General features: G+C 42.4%; 1 protein-coding gene across 1 annotated transcript in view; it reads right to left on the bottom strand.

Annotated features, from left to right (window-relative positions):
• Nucleotides 1-1,991, bottom strand: part of LOC148026810 (FKBP-like peptidyl-prolyl cis-trans isomerase family protein) — a 37,053-nt gene extending 35,062 nt beyond the window's left edge. The window contains exon 1 of the mRNA XM_087691341.1: nt 1,699-1,991. Coding sequence (XP_087547467.1) covers nt 1,699-1,840 — 142 coding nt within the window. The 5' untranslated portion in view covers nt 1,841-1,991. The remainder of the gene's footprint in view (nt 1-1,698) is intronic.
• Nucleotides 1,992-21,098: the final 19,107 nt, after the last annotated feature.

Raw genomic sequence — 21,098 nt, 5'->3', positions numbered from 1 at the left:
GCAACTTGCAATGGTAAATGCAAGGTGACTACAACCCCAAACACAGCCTCCACAAGTATACATCTAAATCAAAACTGAGCTTCATATTTTATGTCCAAACTTGATTTTGATGACTATTGATCTTAAATGTGTTGTTTTTGTAGTGTAGCTTCATCTACCCATGTAGCATTCTCTTCAAGGTAGTCTTTCCATTGCATGAAGTGTTCTAGTAAGATGAGAGATCTTAAAGGTTTCACCCGTATATCAAGGATCCCTTCTAGATGTGTTTCGAGAACTCCTTGAGTTATGCAGCAATACCCTATGATGCCTTTAGGGCTCACTGTAGTATATCCGGTTCATGGATCTGATATGTGTCACATGTAGGTGATGGTATGGAATATAGGCACTAGCTCTAGTTTGATAATCTAATGTGGAATTAAGTTTTTAATACAATTTGTTCCAAAGATCATGAGTATTTGAAGCCTCTCTATCTATCATTGGCCATAAGTAGAGAGTCTAGGAGCCCATATAGGTGATAGATATATCAAGTTGGAGCGAATAATGTATCATAAAGTGATCATTAGGTGTGGGATAATTGAATATGGGATTGGTGATATTCACTGCATGTCTACAAGTGGAGCATACCCTTGTGTAAGTGTGTCCCATGATGCTTGTCTTATGGAAAAATAGCTCCCTATATTGGTGACACCCATGTATACACATGAGAGCCTATTACCTCCACCTCATTCTCAAAGGTTCACTAATCACCCCCATTGTGTGTAGAAATCGTCTAATAAACATAGAACAAGATAAAGTGACCAGATTGATGCATCACTCCTCTATCTATAAACTCAACTATCTCATTCATGAGCATGCGAAAAGTGTTTGGGAGAGTGGGTAACCCTACGTCACCCCCACAGTGCTTTGTATCTCCTATAGGCATCTAGCTTGCCCCGCCATTCTCTCATACAATGCGAAGATCTCCAAAGTCATTTGCGATGGTATTCCTAGCATAGGTCAATTATGGAAAGCCAATTTTGTGGCATTGTATCGAAGGCTTTGCCACCCAAAAAATCTATGTATGTGACTTGGAGGACCTTTAGTGTCTATTTGAATCATTGTGCTCTGTTTGGACTGTGGATACATGTAACTTGCCAAAGATATGTCCAGACCATGATGGTCCCATAACGTTCTGATTGGTTAAAGTTGTATCCCAAGCGGTTTATTATACGACTAAAGAGTCTAACAGCCACGAACTGGAACAGCTGTAATGCTTCATGGAGCTTGCTAAGTTAAACTACAATCGAACAGTGCAAAACCAATTCAAATACCTACTCGACTAAATGTTTTGAACACTCTTCGAGGTGGTGAAATCCTAAAAACTACTTCAATCAAAGTCTTGCATGAGTTGAGCAGCAATTGAAGAAGCGCGCAACTTGGCCGTAACTCTATTAGTAAGCCCTTTAAAAAAACCATACTTGTAGTCCTTTAAAGCATTCTACTGAAGAATCAATTACAGTAGTCACATGCGATACAGGAATATTCCGAGACAGCCAACACATGCACGTTAATAGCGAGCAAAAGGCATTCTCTCACATATAAACAGCCATAACATTTCATTAGATGGTTACATATGCGTGTGGCATGACAAAGCGATCGGAAAAACTCCGAAAAACGCCAGTAAACTTCTAAACAGATCGTTGCAGGTCGTGCAGTTACCTTTGACGTAGGTACATGTGCCGAGGCCATCGGCAGCCTTTCCCCCTTTGCCTTTTCCTTTAGCAGCTCCTTCATCGGCGGCGCCAGCGGCTTGTTTGCCCTTGCCTTTCGAACTGTCTTTAGGCTTTGAATCCTTGCCCATTCTGATGAACCCGCAGCGATCCCAACGAGCAAGAAAACTCACAATCAAACTGATAAGTAGACGTCTCAGTCCTTAGTCGAGACACAATTACCAAACTTTAGTTCTTCTAAATGAACCTTCGAGAGAATTTTTTGGTCCTGCGAAAAAGGCTTGTAAGCAAATTTTGTATCGCTTAAATAAACTTTTGACTTTGATTGATTTTTATCCTCCACACACTCATGCATTGTGATAGATGGGCACAGTTCCCAAAGGAAGAGGCATAGTAGTAGAGGTAAGGCATCATTCTTGTAGTGTGCTTGTGGGCTCATGTTACTATCACTCTCACCGTTGTGCTTGGGAGGCCTAGGCATGGTGCAAGGTTTTCCATCCTTCATATTAAGGAGTAGTGGATGCATGATAATCATAGAGTTCTTTGACATATGGAATGGCTAGGTATCTGTATGTATCAAGTGAAGAGGAATATGGCAAAATGATGGGTTCAAAGTCTTATTCATGCTAGCTTTGCATTTTTCGACACCTCCGTCTTAAGCTGGTAGATTCAATATGCTTCCCAAGGACTTGCTAGACTAATCAAAAAGATCTTCGTGACCTTAGTTGCAGCTTTGTTGAATCCTTAGCTAGTAATCTTGATGCAAGCCTGATTTATAGCTCATTGAAACCTCTTTTGCATAGACATGCATAAAAATATGCAATTGATGTAAGTAGTGCTAACACAATGGCCAGTTCCATACAAAGACATATAAAACACAGTTCAATGTACATCATATGCGAAACACGTCTGAGGATGAATTCCTAGCTAATCCCAACCAAGTGCAATCATAGTGTTTGATATGAATTGAAAATGGAGGTAATCCTCTAAACAAACCCTACAATCCATGCTGCATTATATGAATTGAAAATGGACGTAATCCTCTCAACAAACACTCATTGCTCAAGCTGCACTTTGATGTGGCAACGCAAATTCTCTACAAGAAGTTGATCAAATGTTGCATAAAGAAGAGAAAGGTTAATTAATAAACACCTCAAAAAAAACTTCCCAAAGTTAAAACACATAATAAGCCCTATATAGGACATTGACCATATATCAAAGATATATTGACTCTACAATTAGAGCATGTCCTTCTTCGTTTTGTTTTTGCCTCAATAGCCTAATCTCGATTGTTATCAAGCCCTTGTAAAACCTATATATTAGTTTTGATCCATGTTTTTTTTTCCACTCTTTGTTTACCCATTCACTCCCAACTACTTAACGTATTTCACATGTAAATCTATGATTACTTACATTCATTGTGATTCTTCATTAGTATTGTAAGCTCTTGCATGTTCTTTGTCATCCATCTATCACCTTCTAATCAACTCTCAGAATCTCTAAGTCCAAAAAAGGAAAATGATCCAATGCATGCCCTATCCACACTTGCATATTCAATTTATCACTTTGTCACTATTATAGAGTGGAAAGAGCATTATTAATGTTGCCAGCTACATTCTTCTTCTTGCCTAGGAATAATTAATTCATAATTAAACCCTGTAGCTCTAACATGTTGCACAATTCACTCAAGCCTACATTGACATGCCTTATCATTTGCTTTCCATATGCAATCAACAAGGTGCTTTAACAACCCATATTTACTAGTAATGATCCCCTCTCTATTCATTGACATGGCTTTTAACAACATCAATCTGGAAATGGATCACGTTTTCTCCTCTATCTTGGCTTACAAGAGCCATTCTTTGAGTTGTTAGAATGCTAATAGTAAAATGAAAACCTACATGATCTCATTGTCAAACTAAGTGCCAAGGACTTATAATCAAATACATGTCACACAATCTTTATGATCACAACCATGGAATGTCTACATGTTTTTGTCAACCATGACAACAAATCATTTCAATAGGAATCGCCTTAAGGTAAAGAGGCCAATAGGATCACATACAGTGGTAAAGGCTCACATCTATTGTTGTCAACCATGAAAAGAGATCACCTCAATAGGGATTATAGTTGTTATATAGCATCTTAGAAAGTCAAGAAATTGAATTGTGTAATTAATTCTAGTTTTGGTTCTTGTTAAACATTCAAACCATGCATCTTTTACTATAATTATAGTGGTCTTTCATTGCCATTCTTTTATGAATTCGTCATTTATAGTTATCAGTGTTCCTTATATGCTTCACACATAAGATACACTAGGCTACTTTGTGATAGCTTTGAGAGGGAAGCAGTAATCGGTATGAGATAGAAGTTATGGAGTGCAAGAGGGTTGAGAGAGATAAAGAAGAATACAAGAGAGTTATGTGGGTGCAAAACAAATGGTACCTTTGTTCTTTGTTATATTCACTTATATATTACTATATTGTGTGTATAGATACATGGGGTATTATAGGCCATTGACCTTGACCCCAACAACCTTCCATGTCAATGCACCTTTATGGAAGTATATGAAAAAAGTGAAGACACTATTGAATGCCTATTAGCACTCTGCAGTGTACAAATTTCTCAAAAGGTAAACTCTTCGTAAGAAGATATGCAAGGTTATCATCCATATGGATCTTAACAAGCTCAGTGTGCTTGTCATCAAGCACCTCCCTGATGAAGCAATACTTCACCTTGACGTGCTTTGTCTTTGCATGAAAGATAGGGTTTCGTCCCAATTAAATAGTACTCTAACTATCATAATTCAATGTAGTCACCTCTTCTATAATGCCCAAGTCTTCACTAAACAAGTAAGCCATATAACTTCCTTGTGGACCTTTGTGGCTACAACATTCTCTACCTCAATAGTAGATAAAGCCACACATGGTTACAATCAAAGATCCGAGATACCATACCACCTATGAAAGTGAAGAAAAAACTTGTAGTAGGCCTCTTAGAGTCTATACTCCCTACAAAATCAACACCTATATATCCAAGAATAGATGCATCATTCCTTTTGAAGCATATGCACATAGACTAGTGGTGTTCAAGTATCTCATGATACTCTTTACTACCTCCCAATGCTTCTTGCTAGGGTTTGCAATATAGTTGCTAAGCACTCCCACTACATAGCCAATGCTTGGATGTGTAGCAACCATGGTTTACATTAAGCTACCAACTATGGATGCATATGGAACCTTAGTCATTTTAGCCTTCTACTTATCTAGCTTGGGGGCTATCCTCTTAGTTACATTTCAAACATGGAAGAAATGGAACATTGATAGCCTTCACTCCAATATCTTTCCAATATATTCCTTTTGAGACAAATAGAGTATCTTTTTGTCTCCATCTCACATAATTCATATATCAAGAATGTGAATAGCATTCCCTAAGTCCTTCATATCAAGGGTTCATGTAACATTTTCTTTAAAACATCCACATCCATGATTGACTTTCTAGCAATATCATCTACATAAAGAATCAAGATCATAAGGCTATCATCCCTAGCCTTCCTCATGTGTAGGGACTAATCGGTTTGCCTCCTAATGTACCCATGATCAGACTGCATAAAGGCATTGAACTTATGATAGCATTCCATGGGAACCTGTTTCAAACCATATGTAGCTTACATACCAATTGCTCCTTGCCTTCCACAACAAAACCCTCAAGCTAATTGTTGCATGTAAACATTCTTATGCAAGTCACAAGAAAGTAGTATTTACATCCATTTGGACCAACTCCATATCCTCTCTAACCACCAAAGTAAGAACCATACAAAGGGTGTCATCTTAATTGGTGGTGAGAAGATCTCATCAAGGTCAATCCCCTTCTCATGCTTAAATCATTTGGCCACAATCTTGTGTTGCACTTGGGTAATGCATGAGATGGAGATATCTTCAGCTTCTAGATCCACTTACATGGCAATGAATGTTTTCCCTTGGGCAAAGAAACTAACTCCCAAGTAGCATTCTTTTCCAAAGAATCCATCTTTGATTACATAGCCCTCTTCCACTTACGATTGTCATCCCTAGTCATAACATCTACATACTAAGAAAGATCACCACAATCTATGACCATAATATAGTCTGAGTCAAAGTATATCTATTTGACAATTTAGAAACACTTGTAGACTTGTGTAAAAATAGCTCAATAGGAGCCACCGGTCATCCCACTTGTTGTGCCATTTGAACTATCTTCCTTATCTAAAATTTTTAAATCTTGGTTTTTGTGAGCATTGTCTCTTTGTAAAGCAAACAAAAGAGTCACACAAGAGAGATAGTAGCAGTAGAACAATTAGAATGTCCACAAGGAAGATTTGGGTTTATTCTCTTCCGAGTAGGAAGAGTGGTGTGTTGGATGCATTTCAATAGTTATAATTATTGACAAAGAACCTCTCTCTCTCTCTCTCTCTCTCTCTCTCTCTCTCTCTCTCTCTCTCTCTCTCTCTCTCTCTCTCTCTCTCTCTCTCTCTCTCTCTCTCTCTCTCTCTCTCTCTCTCTCTCTCTCTCTCTCTCTCTCTCTCTCTCTCTCTCTCCCCCCAACATTCTCCTTCTGCTACACTGCTTAATGTGGCGAATCAATTGCATGTTTCCCAAATTTTACACTTGACGCTATTGCTCTAAGAAATCGTTGCCCACACTAATTGAGCTTTTGCATTTGCTTTTGTTGCCCCCATGATCAATTGTTGTTTGTGCCATCTACAATTCTTGCATCAGAGAGAGAGAGAGAGAGAGAGAGAGAGAGAGAGAGAGAGAGAGAGAGAGAGAGAGAGAGAGAGGATTAATTGGCAAAACGAGTGGGGAGAGAGAGAGTATGTGTGCTAGCCAATTGTTAGAGGCTTAAATTGAACATCTTGAAATTCAAAATTGGTTTAAGTATGATTGTAGGTTGAGGAGGCTCTCTAGAGACTTGGGGCCTCCTAAACCTACAACTAAAATTATATATAATAGATATCTACTCAGTAAAGATATCAAAATGGTCTAACACATTGTGTAAGATTAAATTATAAGCACAAGCATGTAGCTCAACTAAATTGAGAAGTTCCATAAGGATCCCTTAAGTGTCACCAAATAGGCCCCTCTACCCCAATATTTGTGCACATACACCCACCCCTTGTATATGCATGTGCATGCAGGTGTACACACACACATACTCTCTCTCTCTCTCTCTCTCTCTCTCTCTCTCTCTCTCTCTCTCTCTCATCCAACTATTATCCTCATTATATCACAAGAACAAAAACTTTGAATTAGTTGTAATCAAATGATTGCAACTTACATCTTATAAGAAAAAAACACTGTTGGGGGTAAAGGCACATGTGCCTAGTAGCCACCTATGTATAACCATAGCGACATTACTCGCACACCTATATAATGTAGGTGGCCGGTGCCCATCCCTATCGCTTCATTTTTTATTCTTTCTGTGATACTTGAAAAAATGGAAGACCGGCCACACATTGTGACTGTTGGAGTTTCCACATCTTGTGTGTGTCTCTCTCTCTCTCTCTCTTGCTCTTGCTCCTTCCACCATAGCTCTCACTTCCATTCTAGGCTCACTCCCTTCAACTAGTATGAGAGCCAACCATTCGAGGAGCTTCTTCATCCTTTGCTTTAGCTCGCATTCAAAGCTTCAACTCAAGGTTTCATGGAAACCATTGTTTCTTTCTCTCAAGGTATGCATTGAATCTTTCCTTCTTCCGGCTTGTTCCAGCTTGCTCCATGCTTATTGAGGAGCTTCCCAAGGCTTAATCGATCCTTGTTGAATGCTTCTTGAGCTGAAGTGCAGCCATTTCATCCATTTTGAGTGGATATAGAGCATGCTATAGAAGTCATGGATAACTATGGTAGCTTGACAACATTGTTGTATTTTGGCCATAACTTTTGCATATGGTATTGGATTTAGGCATTCTATAGCTAGAAATGAAGAATGCAATGAGAGCTACAAATCGAGGTACTCATAGAGTTGATTCTATGTAGTTTTGTAGCAAAGGGTGGCTTCTTGAAGGATGGATTTTAGGCCTCGGAACGTGCCTAAAAATATGAGAAAAATATGGAAATGCAGGGGAAAATGCTCAACCACGAAGGTGGCAGCTCGACCTAGGACGATCTTAAGCGTCAAGTGCTTGACGGGCGCCCGTACGACACTCCGAGAATTTTCATAATTTTTCCGTGCGCCTCTGCCAGTCAGTGGAGCTGCCGGTCAGTGCGGGATGTCGAGACGAGTTCATAGAAATTTTCAGAGGGACGATTGGGTTCCGTATGCGCAAGATGGCCCGAAACCAGCCGGGGTGCCCAAAGGGGGGCCCAATTTGGGAAATCCCAAGAGGTGTAAGGAAGGGGGGTGACCTTTGGCACCCCCCTCCAAAAAATCGTGATGTAGGAGGGGGGCGGCGGCTGTTTTTGGCAGCCGCCGAAAAAATCGCGCCCCCCCCCCCCCCCCAAAAATCATGAAGAGGCTTCAAGCATAAGCCATGAAGGAGATTATGCCAGGCTCCTGCCTCCAGTCTACGCTCCGCATCGCCTCCTCTCGCGCGCAAGATGGTGGCCTGGTTGGAGAGAGAGAAAATCAGTCTTTCTCTCTCCTCCCTCTCTCTCCTCTTAACCCTCGTTCGTGCGTGGAAGAGTAGAATGGAAATGGATGGTCGGATGGATGCCGATTCTTGACGAGATTGAAGGGCAATGCCAAATCATTGTAGATTGCTGATTCCAAGTGGAATTCATGGCTGGAAATTAATCGTGGGACGTGCCAAATTTAATGGAAAACCCGCAAGACACGGTAATAATTATTTTTTCAAAGAAAATGGCCTTTTGATGCAAATTTGGTTGATAAAAATGTGTTCATATGGATTGAGTTTTGAGTATGTCGTGCTTTGAGTTGTTTTCTGGCTGTTCATCATTTAAAAATCAGAAAAACATGTGCGGGATAGCAGAAAATAGAAAACCGAGACACGAAAAACCATAAAAATGAAGGAAAATAGGGTTTTTTGGGCTAAAAATGATGCAATAAATTAATCCACACCTACTAAAATTCTTTTTCTGCTGAAATGAACTAAGGGCCACAGCCCATAATCTGAACTTAATTTTCCGCAATTTAAAAATGGGAGAAAATGGGAAAATTTGTAAGAAAATGGTGGAAAAACCCTAAAAATAGGGGAAAATTTATGTTTTGGGCTTCGAAAAATGGGGAAAATTATGAGTAATGTCCGTGACTGTATAGTGAGGCTGAGGCATGAAGATTTGCTTCAGATCAGCCTTGCTTCCGTGTTTTAGTTCGGTTTTGTCCGCTTTTGATATGAAAAATAAGGGAAAAAGCCGTAAAATGCCATGCAACGAAGCATACAATCGTTAGAAAGAAACCATTAAAAGGATGTTTGTGCACTTGTGCACAATACTGTTTTGCTAAATGTTTGAGCACTAGGCACCCACCAAATGCATAGAGCATGAAAAGAATTTAAAAGTATCGGTGATCAGCTCCTGGACATACATTGCAATTGGTTTATTAGAATATGACCTACGTTGAGAGACAGGATACCCGTGCTGTAGGCTAGTCGTGGGATCCTAAAGGGGAAATCAAGTAAGGACAATGGTACATTCCTGGACACGCTTATTTGGTACCTTGAGCGACGTTTGTGCGAAATGTCTATATGTGGAGCGACGCACTAAGGGGCCAATCCCCAAGGTGTAGGAGAGTCGCAGAGGGTTGACGGCATTCAGCCGTAGGAGGAACCCCATGTGTATGTGATTCGAGCCTTTTGGCTATGTGAAAGGGACTCCCTCTAAGGAGTAGTGGGATAGGATCAGTTGGACTACAACGTATTACAAACGCAATGTTTAGGAAGGTAGAGATTTTGATAGACGCTCCTGGCCGCGAGGCCGAGGGGTTGTCTTGTGCGTAGTGACGAGGTCCGACTAGTGCATGAGCCAGTGCCGGCCCGCTTTTTGGTCCATCAGTGGTGCGTCTGTCGGGAGCCGCTTAAAAGTGGCGGTTCTCGAATCTTGGTTGTTTAGGGACCAACTAGCAATTTATGCCAAAGGATACTGAGATTGATCCGTTATTTATCGATAAGCATCGTCTAGCAGAAATCCAAAAGCAGGAAAGAGACGAAAGAGCTAGGCGACGTGCTGAAATTTTTAGGAGATATTCCCCTAAGCATAGCGGTGCTGAACCCTTACGAGGGAGTGGATCTAGTGGTCTTAGGACCACAAGCAGCAAGTTAGGAGAAGGTGGAAGCTCTAGTGCTCCCCTTCCTGCCATAATCCAGTCCACATCAATTGCGGTGTAACCCCACCGTCCCCTATTCTTAGTACAAATCCAATCCGTGTCATGGCGCAGCCTATTGCAATTCCAGCAGGAACGACGGATTTGCCGGCTCTAGGTTACCCGCTACCCATTTTTAATGGGCTAGTTGAGGAAGATGCGGAACTCCACATTAGGGAGTTTCAAAAGCTGATGTTTAACTGTCGCATCCAAGAAGAAGGACATTTAATGATGTTCTTCAACATGACTCTCAAAGGAAGAGCTGCTATATGGTATCATGGTTTAGAAGTCGGAACCATATTGAACATTGATGCATTTTATGGAGCTTTTCAAAGGGAGTTTGCCCCTGAAAGGGGTGGGCAATATTGGTTGCGTGTACTCAACGTGACCCGCCAAGAACCACACGAGGATATTCGTGCTTATGCGAAGAAGATAAAAGAGGTTTTCCGTAAGTTGGATACCTCTATTCCTATCCCCGTAGCTGCCTAGTTGCAATATTTCCTACATGGTTTGGACTTTAATATCCAATTGCAGTTGAGTAGTGTTCCCTTGGGGGATATATATACTGCCATTACACGAGCACAAGAGGTGGAATCCCGACTACAAGCAGCCTATGCTTCTCGAGGTAATTCGAACATGGGTTTAGTATTGGGAAATAATCTGGCAATGGCCAATGGTAGTAGTAGCTAAGGGATGGCGATGGCTAACCCTAATGGGAGAGGGAACATGATGCAGAATGTCCCTTTATTACCAGCTCCCCCTAGCATATCGATGCCTACGAGCGGTCAAATGGCTCCAAGTGGTGGAGGCCAGGCGGTCAATTCTAACACCATGCCTGTGGCTCAACAACCAGTGCCTAATCGAATTGTTAGGCCGATGGAACGACATGGTAATGACCAAGGCTATGAGTCAAGTTCTTCCAATGTTCTTGGCGAGGTTAAGGACATGATGAAGCATTATACCGACATGATTACGGAGCAGTATCGGCAAATAGCCGTTGATGTCAACTTCCTTAAAAAACAACAAAATTTGATAGGAAGTAGATACCCAGATGAGGGTGCACCTTCGAGGTTTAGTTGCAAATGGTGTGGTGGGCAGCACTATCCAAGGAATTTCCCGAATGTTAAGTGCGATATCTGTGGAAAATCTGGCCATTTAGCAGCTACTTGCTAGAGTAAGATCAGTTCCCTCCAGCGAGGAAGTCGGCAACCAGGGCCCGTTAATCATCGTGCCCAAGGAAGTGATTCTCAGCGAGAAGATGGGCCTAAACAAATACTTCAACGACCAAAGACTACGGTGGAGGAGCTACCTAGTGGTAGTGGGGTCAGTTTGATTGAGGCTGTACGCGTTAACGATGCTGAAACCTCTAATCTGCGAGCTGTCGTTACAAGAGGTCAAAAAGGTAGAGAGGCCGACAAGGATAAGCCTGTCGACGGAAACCCTAAACAAGGCGACAAAGGAACGCAAGTTTTGGATCCTGCCCTGGAAGGGGGACCTTTGAAGCCCGTAGAAAGTAAAGCCGATAAGGAACCACCAAAGAAGAAGGTGAAAGTTAAGAAAGAGGCAATAAAGCCGGTTCAGCGACCTAAAGAGCGGATGGTTTGGTGTGAAAAGCGAGCTCTATCAAACTATCATGAATTCTATTTGGCAAGCTCTCTTTGTGAAGTCAAGCCGGATGTGAATTTGTTACAGCTTATTAAGCTTTCCCCAGGAGTACGCAAGGAATTTAGAAAGATCCTACGTACCGGGTATATCGTAGAACCTTTGGGTATTGCGCGAGTTGGTGATGACTGGTTTGAGCTTGCTAAGAAGCATTGCCCAAGGGTTGCAGCCTATGTCGATGGGATATTAGTAGATTATGCCATTGTCGACACGGGATCATCTGTTGACATTATGAGTTCTGAACTGATGGAAAGGTTGGGTCTTGCGATCCAGAAAGATACCTCCACAATTCTCAGAATGGCAGATGATAGTTTGAGATAGCCAGAAGGCTGCATTACTAAGGTCCATGTCACTGTTGCAAATGTAGAATGCCTGTTGGACTTTAGGGTGATTCATTTTGCAGGGCGGCCAAGTTACCAAGTATTACTTGGACGACCTTGGATCTTGCAAGCGGATTGCCAAGTGGATATACCCGCTGGTCGGCTGATATTCGGCAGAGGTGCCCAGCGTGTGGTGGTTGATGCTTATCCTGAGTCCCCGCAGAGTGAGAGAGCTCCTCTATCTTCTACAGAATTGGAGACATTAGAAGATTTATCTGCCAGTGAGACATCATCAAGTGATGAGTCCAAAGAGGGATCCACCACAGAGGACATCTATCAGATCACTTTGAATGAGCCGATAGAGGCCCAAGATCGTATAAGAGATGCAGATGTTATCGAGCTAGACCTTGGTACGCCTGATGATTCGCGGCCAATCAAATTAGGTTCTATGCTCAGCTCAGCAGAAAAGGAGGACTATGTGGCCTTGATCCAGGAATTCCGTGATATCTTTGCCTGGAGTTATGATGAGTTGAGAGGCATCCCTCCTAGTCTTGCTGTTCATACAATTCCGTTGAAGGAGGGCAGTCGTCCGGTACGGCAGAAAGTAAGGCGTATGCCTTTTGAACTGAGGGATGGGTTGTTTGAAGAGCTACAGAAGCTTCGGAAAGCGGGTTTGGTTTTTCCTGTGCAACACACGGAATGGTGTTCGCCAGTTGTGATTAGAAAGAAGAAGAATAATCAAATCCGTTTATGTGTAGACTTTAGAGAGCTGAATAAGCAGACAGTTAAGGACTACTACCCGCTGCCATTTATTGACCAGATTTTGGATCAATTAGCGGGTAGGGAGATATATTCGTTTATGGATTGCTTTGCAGGATACAACCAAATGGCAATTGCAGAAGAGGATAAGTTGAAGACAACTTTTATCACTGTATTTGGTACTTTTGCGTACCATGTGATGGCCTTTGGTTTATGCAATGCACCTGGTTCGTGGCAACGAACAGCAGATAAGACATTCGGTGACATATCCCATGAAGAGTTGAAGGTGTTTATTGATGATTTAGGGGCCGCCACCATGAGAGAAAGGCAGTTGATCATTTTAAGAAAATTCTTCGAGCGCTGTAGACAATTTTGCATCGCCCTAAACCCACGGAAGTGTGTTTTTGGAGTACCTTATGGGCTATTGCTGGGTCATGTGGTCAGTTCGGTAGGAATTGCGACAGACCCCGAGAAGGTCAAAGTTATAGTTGCCATGGGTCCACCACGCACTCCGAAGGAGGTGCATAGCTTTCTGTCTTCGGTTGGTTACTACCGTAGATTCATCAACGCCTTAGTAGAAAGAGCGTTGCCGCTTACAAATTTATTGTCCTTTAGCTGTTCGTTTGTATGGGGTGACCCTTGTAAGGTAGCATTCGAGGATGTGAAACAAGAGCTAGCAAGAGCGCCCGTCTTAAAAGCACCTAAAAGAGGTGAGGTGTTTTATATATTTTCAGCAGCCACGATGTATAGTATCAGCTGCTGTTTAGCCCAAATTTGGGAGGAGAAGTGGTACCACCCGATTGCTTTTGCTAGTCGGAAGCTGGGGGTATCCGAAATCAATTATACTTACATGGAGAAGCTGTGTCTAGCGATGGTCTTTGGGACCAAGAAGTTCAGGCATTATATTCTCTACGAGAAAGTCGTGCTTTATACGAAGGCGGAGGGACTTCGACTATTGATGAATAAGTTACAGCCACCTGATCGTCTACCAAAGTGGTTAATCACTTTGCAGGAATTTGATTATGAAATCAAGAGTAAGCCACCACGGTTGCAAGGCATCGTGGAATGCCTTGTGGACTTTGGGGAGCCGAAAGAATCTGTGGCTGAAGGTAGTGACATGGAGTTGTTATTTAAAATAGATACGGCATCTATTCCCTCCTGGTATGCTGCAATAACGCATTATTTATTAACAGGAGAGGCGGGATCCGAATTATCTAAAGCTGAGAGAAGGAAAATTAAGCAGCAAGCGTTAAAGTTTGCCTTGATCGCAAGTACATTATATCGGCAAGGGGTTGATGATATCTATCGCTGGTGTGTGATGCCTGACGAGGTGCCATTCATTTTGGAAGAGTGCCATGATTCTGCTTGCGGTGGCCATTTTGCTGGATGGCTTACAGCACAAAAGGCTTTAAGAGCAGGTTATTGGTGGCCTGCCATCTTCCAGGATGCGTTTGCGTATGTTAAGCGATGCGATATTTGTCAACGACATGATAGTCGAGAGAATAGGAAACGACCACTCACCCCTATTATGGCGATACTTCCATTTGAGAAGTGGGGAATAGACTTTGTGGGTCCTATTACTCTGTCGTCGACTACGCAAAAGAGGTACATCATTGTCGCAACTGACTACTTCACAAAGTGGTCAGAAGCACGTGCAACAAGGAAAGATGATGCTAAAGAAACTGCTAGTTTCCTTTTAGAGCAGATAATATGCCGGTTTGGTCCGCCGAAAGAATTAGTGTCGGACCGCGGAACCCATTTCCTGAATAAGGTGATCAAAGGTTTGACAGAGATGTGGCAAATCAAGCATAACAAGACAACCCCATATAATCCGCAAGCCAATGGTCAAGTTGAAAGTACCAACAAGCAGCTTGTGGGCATCCTGTCTAAAATTGTGTCAGAAAAGAAACGAGATTGGGATAAAAAGTTATCCGTGGCAGTGTGGGCCTATAATACGACTTTCAAACGAGCCACTGGCCATACCCCGTTCAAGTTAGTATATGGGGAGGAGTGTGTCTTGCCTTTAGAAATTGAGCTGCCGACTATTCGGTTTGCCATCAATCATTCTTTGAGTGATGAAGACGCACTTTTTGAGCGTTTGACGACACTGGCACATTTAGATGAGCTTAAGCTGCAGAGCTTATTGCACCAAGAAGTGGCGAAGTGCCGAATGAAGCAGCTACACGACCTCAAAGCCAAGAAATACACCTTCAAGAAAGGACAGCTTGTTCTGTATTTTGATGCACAACGTGAATTATTTCCAGGCAAGCTAGAGCCCAAATGGGATGTGCCCTATAGGATCGTTAGAATAGGAAAGAATAAATCTACAGTGTTGTTAGCTGACCTTGAGGGGATAGAATTTAAAAATAAGGTTAATCTTAATAAGATTAAACCTTATTATTTCTGACTGCACTAATGCTATGACTGCCTTGCAGGTCTAGGCGAGATCGATCAAACATCTGCAAGGAAATCGTGATAGAGGTTGATGGGTCGTCTGATCCCTTATTTAGAACACCCATATTTAGAACAGAGGTATCATCAGGGAAAGCTCATTTGGTGGAGCAAAGGATACAAGGTGCTTGAGCAAGAAGGCGGGACATTTATTTGGGAGATCAAGGTCTTCTGCCATCACTGCCTACAAATTTTGACGAGTATCCCTGTTGAATTCAATGATGATGGAGGGATGGAGCCTACAGTCCACCCGTTGAATATGCTGAATTTCGATTACCATAATTACGAGTAGAGTTCAAGATGGCGGGATATGTAAACCCTTTATGGACGTACACCTTGTACTTTGATGGGGCGTCCAGGGGTCCATGCAAAAAAGGAAGTGTAGGAGTGGTCATCCGAGACCCCCGACGACGGATTGTCATGAAGTTAGCTGTTTATCTCGGGGTGAATTTTACCAATAATATGGCCGAATACAAAGCCCTGATAATGGGTTTGAATATTGCAAAGAAGGGTGGTATCCGTCAGTTATTGGTGAAAGGGGACTCTCAGTTGGTTTTAAATCAACTCAATGGGGCGTACATGGTACGGAACCCCATCCTTTGTATGTACCATCATACTGCCATAGCCCTGCTAGACGAATTCGATAGAGTGTCTTTTCAGCTGATTCCACAGAACTGGAATCAGTTTGCCGATTCATTGGCTAATTTCGCGTATGAAGAAGACCTCTTCTTTAATTGTGGCCCTTGTCCCGATATATCTATTGACGATGAGACAGGACCTGGTCGCTTGTGGGGTATGCTTTCCGAACATGCTCTCTTTGGCAGACGATGGTTGATCTGGGTGATGCAGAGGGTAAGTGAGACTCATCTGCCCTTATTATCTTGGACCCATAGATTGATTCGACGACATGTGATGCGAACACCTCTTGCGATATACGCAGGAGGGATAGGTCATAATCTAATGCACCTAGTTTAGGGCTACGAGCCTTTGTTCCCCTGGGAATAGTATGCTTTGCTGTCTATCATAGTTGTTTCCAGGAGGATGTTATGCATAGTATGGTTTTATTTCATTAGGCCAAGAGGGCCGATGCAGTTTTGTAGTGAAGTATTTGATTTCATTAGGACAAGAGGGCCATTTCCCTATCTAGTGCAGGTGCGTTTAATTGGGTTTTTGTTTTAGTGTTGTGCTGGACAGATTTCGTGGTTCATGGACTTTGGTGGAGCCTGGCGGAGCCTTTGCTGCGATGGAAGCTTCTTGTGGCCAATCCAGGTGATATTTCTCCTTTACGAGTACCTTTCTTTCCTGTTATATGTGTATCTGTACTTGTCGAGGGGATATATTTTTGTTGGGGACCAGCAACCAAGGCATGAAGTCCCAAGTTTAGGCTAAGGATGTTTGAGGGAGGTCGGAGTAGTCATTGCCTCCTGTAACGACATTGTTAGACATTGAAAGACCTGTTTTAGAAGGAAGTCCTAGTGGCCTTGTCCTGCTAGCCTGCTAGGCAGCCGTTCTAGGAGTTCTTGTTAGTAGTGAGGCAGTTAGAGAAGCCTGCCAGAAGATAATAATGATGATGCCCAGAAACTTTGTACATCCTAAAAGATGAATATAAATACGAAGGTGTGTAAAAAGGGGTTCTAACCCCTCTCAAAGAAAAGCAAAGAAAAGAAATGAAATGAAAATATATAAGCAGTTGATCATTGCCTTGCGAAGGCCTGGTAGGTTCCTGGGGACGAGTCAGACCCGGGGCCGATACCTTGTCTTCTTAGGGGTGGCTTCTTGCTGGAAAAATAATACCAAAACAAGGAAGGTTGGAGCGAAAATAAAAGTGAGCATTAGAAACGGATTAAGTGTCGCCTTGCGAGGGCTTGGTAGGTTCTTGGGTACCGAGACGGGTCCTGAGGCCGATGCCCTGTTCTCCTTGGGTCACTACGCTCAGCTCCCTCCTTTTTACATGCTAAGTATGATCATCCAATAAAAGCCCTAAAAGAAGAAATGTATTGAAAGAAAATACTCCTTGATCAGGCTATAGGAGTCCTCGCCTTGTAGGAGCTCCTAGTTGTGTTGTCTTTAGTTGGTAAGTAGTTCAGACTACCACTTAGGGCAACCTCTTTGATTAGTTTTTTTTAGTTTGGCTGTGTTGGAGCAGCTGGTTAGTGACTCACTTCGGATCTTCTATTAGATGATGCTAGGCCTATTCCTTGTGGATGTCATGCCTTGGTTCTGTCCAGGGGTAGGGGGAGCATTGTGCTGGGTTTTATTATATATTTGTTTTGTATCAGTTTGATGCTTCTTTGGTTGTTTATGTGCAGATATATTCGTGGGTTCGACGGACTGAGTCGTCCTATCCCGTGGTCGCCAATGAAGGATGGATTTTAGGCCCCGGAACGTGCCTAAAAATAGGAGAAAAATATGAAAATGCAGGGGAAAATGCTCAACCACGAAGGCGGCAGCTCGACCTAGGACGATTTTAAGCGTCAAGTGCTTGACGGGCGCCCGTACGACACTCCGAGAATTTTCATAATTTTTCGTGCGCCTGCACCAGTCAGTGGAGCTTCCGGTCAATGCGGGATGTCGAGACGAGTTCATAGAAATTTTCAGAGGGACGATCGGGTTCCGTATGCGCAAGATGACCCGAAACCAGCCGGGGTGCCCAAAGGGGGGCCCAATTTGGGAAATCCCAAGAGGTGTAAGGGAGGGGGGGGGTGCCCTTTGGCACCCCCCCCTCCAAAAAATCGTGATGTAGGAGGGGGGCGGCGGCTGTTTTTGGCAGCCGCCGAAAAAATTGTGCGCCCCCCCCCCCCCCCCCCCCCCCCCCCCCCCAAATCATGAAGAGGCTTCAAGCATAAGCCATGAAGGAGATTATGCCAGGCTCCTGCCTCCAGTCTACGCTCCGCATCGCCTCCTCTCGCGCGCAAGATGGTGGCCTGGTTGGAGAGAGAGAAAATCAGTCTTTCTCTCTCCTCCCTCTCTCTCCTCTTAACCCCCGTTCGTGCGTGGAAGAGTAGAATGGAAATGGATGGTCGGATGGATGCCGATTCTTGACGAGATTGAAGGGCAATGCCAAATCATTGTAGATTGCTGATTCCAAGCGGAATTCATGGCTGGAAATCAATCGTGGGACGTGCCAAATTTAATGGAAAACCCGCAAGACACGGTAATAATTATTTTTTCAAAGAAAATGGCCTTTTGATGCAAATTTGGTTGATAAAAATGTGTTCATATGGATTGAGTTTTGAGTATGTCGTGCTTTGAGTCATTTTCTGGCTGTTCATCATTTAAAAATCAGGAAAACATGTGCGGGATAGCAGAAAATAGAAAACCGAGACACGAAAAACCATAAAAATGAAGGAAAATAGGGTTTTTTGGGCTAAAACTGATGCAATAAATTAATCCACACCTACTAAAATTCTTTTTCTGCTGAAATGAACTAAGGGCCACAGCCCATAAGCTGAACCTAATTTTCTGCAATTTAAAAATGGGAGAAAATGGGAAAAATTGTAAGAAAATAGTGGAAAAACCCTAAAAATAGGGGAAAAATTATATTTTGGGCTTCGGAAAATGGGGAAAATTATGAGTAATGTCCGTGAATGTATAGTGAGGCTGAGGCATGAAGATTTGCTTCAGATCAGCCTTGCTTCCGTATTTTAGTTCGGTTTTGTCCGCTTTTGATATGAAAAATAAGGGAAAAAGCCGTAAAATGCCATGCAACGAAGCATACAATCGTTAGAAAGAAACCATTAAAAGGATGTTTGTGCACTTGTGCACAATACTATTTTGCTAAATGTTTGAGCACTAGGCACCCACCAAATGCATAGAGCATGAAAAGAATTTAAAAGTATCGGTGATCAGCTCCTGGACATGCATTGCAATTGGTTTATTAGAATATGACCTACGTTGAGAGACAGGATACCCATGCTGTAGGCTAGTCGTGGGATCCTAAAGGAGAAATCAAGTAAGGACAATGGTACATTCCTGGACACGCTTATTTGGTACCTTGAGCGACGTTTGTGCGAAATGTCTATATGTGGAGCGACGCACTGAGGGGCCAATCCCCAAGGTGTAGGAGAGTTGCAGAGGGTTGACAGCATTCAGCCGTAGGAGGAACCCCATGTGTATGTGATTCGAGCATTTTGGCTATGTGAAAGGGACTCCCTCTGAGGAGTAGTGGGATAGGATCAGTTGGACTACAACGTATTACAAACGCAATGTTTAGGAAGGTAGAGATTTTGATAGACACTCCTGGCCGCGAGGCCGAGGGGTTGTCTTGTGCGTAGTGATGAGGTCTGGCTAGTGCATGAGCCAGTGCCGGCCCGCTTTTTGGTCCATCACTTCTACTAGCCAAATCCCAACACATTATTAGGGTTAGGAGGCAAGGTAGGTTAGAAAGATAAATACATGAGTATTTTGCTCAAATTAAGTTTATTGCATTAAAGTAAGTGCATAAAAATCTCTCTAATATCTCCTGAATAACTTATTGGAAAAAACATCCCAAGCAAGTAACCAATAAGAGAGGTGGTAAATAAAGTATTGAAAAAGCCACTCCGAGTATGATATTTGGTAGTGGTGCTTGGATAGAAACATAATCAATCATAGGCACTACAGGGTTGCTATGAAGGATTTCCAATGATTATGCTTGTCTTTCCATATTAATATTATTAGTTTCTTGGGTTGTAGGAATTTCTTATGTTCTTTATGTCTTATATTACTAACATTCGTGATAACATTATTTTCTTTTATGTGTGCAAAAATAAGGTGTAAAGAGTGGAGAGCAAAGTGATGGCTCTTCATTTATGAAGACCATCATTGGTGTCGAGGTTTGAGAATTAGTATCTTGACATGGGGAGCATGCGCATCATCATGGAGTTGTATGTGAGAGCCTCGAAGGCCAAATATAATGAACTATATGATTAGTTTCAAGATTTGTAAGCTCAATGACCTACTATTAGCTTGCACCTTTGCTTATAATGATGGATCCTTGATGGAGTCCTTGGGAGGTTTCCATGGTGGTACTTTAGGATGATAAGTATATGAGACACCTTAGAGCTAAGAGGAGTTGATTACATGGATATGGTAGACCAATGGGCTTGAGTCCTTGAGGCGATGTTGTGGGGTGTGTATGTGGTAGAGATGCGATGAGTCAACATTAATAGGTTGTGTTTGTGAAGGGGTGAAAAAGCATTTGTATACCTAGATTTCTAACACTGAAGAAGGAAAAGATGGTGCTTTTTGAGGTGGTAGCATCATGGATGGCACCAACCAAGTCAAAGAGAAAGGTGACAATTGTGGGGTTATTGGCCAAAAGCATGCCCTCTTGGGTAAAAATGTAAAAGTGGGGACTTGTATGGAGAAGGTGAAAAAGTTGTGAGCCTTGAAAGCTCTACTAGGAGCCTAGCTAGAGAAGGAATGGGGTGCTTGTTATAGGGGAAGGACATGTTAAAGAACTAAGGTGGCATCAATATGGACAAGAAGAGTGTGAACATGCGAGTGGAGAGCTTGAGGTGGTTAGAGGCCAAGGTGGTGAAGCTCTAGGAGATAAAGTTGAAGTGGTGGTTTGTGGAGCTAAAGCTCACGAGGAAGGTTATGCAAGTACTTGTGTCAAATTTTTGGTAATGATAAGCATGTTCATGGAGGTGTGGAGGTTACTCATTGATTTGGGAGTTGTCATAGCAAGTTGTGGGAGTTCAAAGTTGGAGTCTCCTCAAGGGATTGTATGAGAGTTTCTACTTTTTGACTTCCTTTAAAGTTCTAGACAATGTGATGTTGATGCATTTATGTGTATGAAACTTGAGTGGAGAGTTTGATTTTCTTCAATGAGGACTATGAACATGATGTAGTGATTATATTTGAGGTTGACAGTTGGTGTTTATTCACCATGCCTAAATAGAAGATTTTACTGAAGTGT

The sequence above is a fragment of the Lygodium microphyllum genome, chromosome 13 (genome assembly GCF_053477565.2).
Source record: "Lygodium microphyllum isolate KBCC chromosome 13, Lygodium_microphyllum_v1.1.10, whole genome shotgun sequence".
NCBI classification, from domain to species: Eukaryota; Viridiplantae; Streptophyta; class Polypodiopsida; order Schizaeales; family Lygodiaceae; genus Lygodium; species Lygodium microphyllum.
This window is presented reverse-complemented; position numbering and strand designations above follow the sequence as displayed.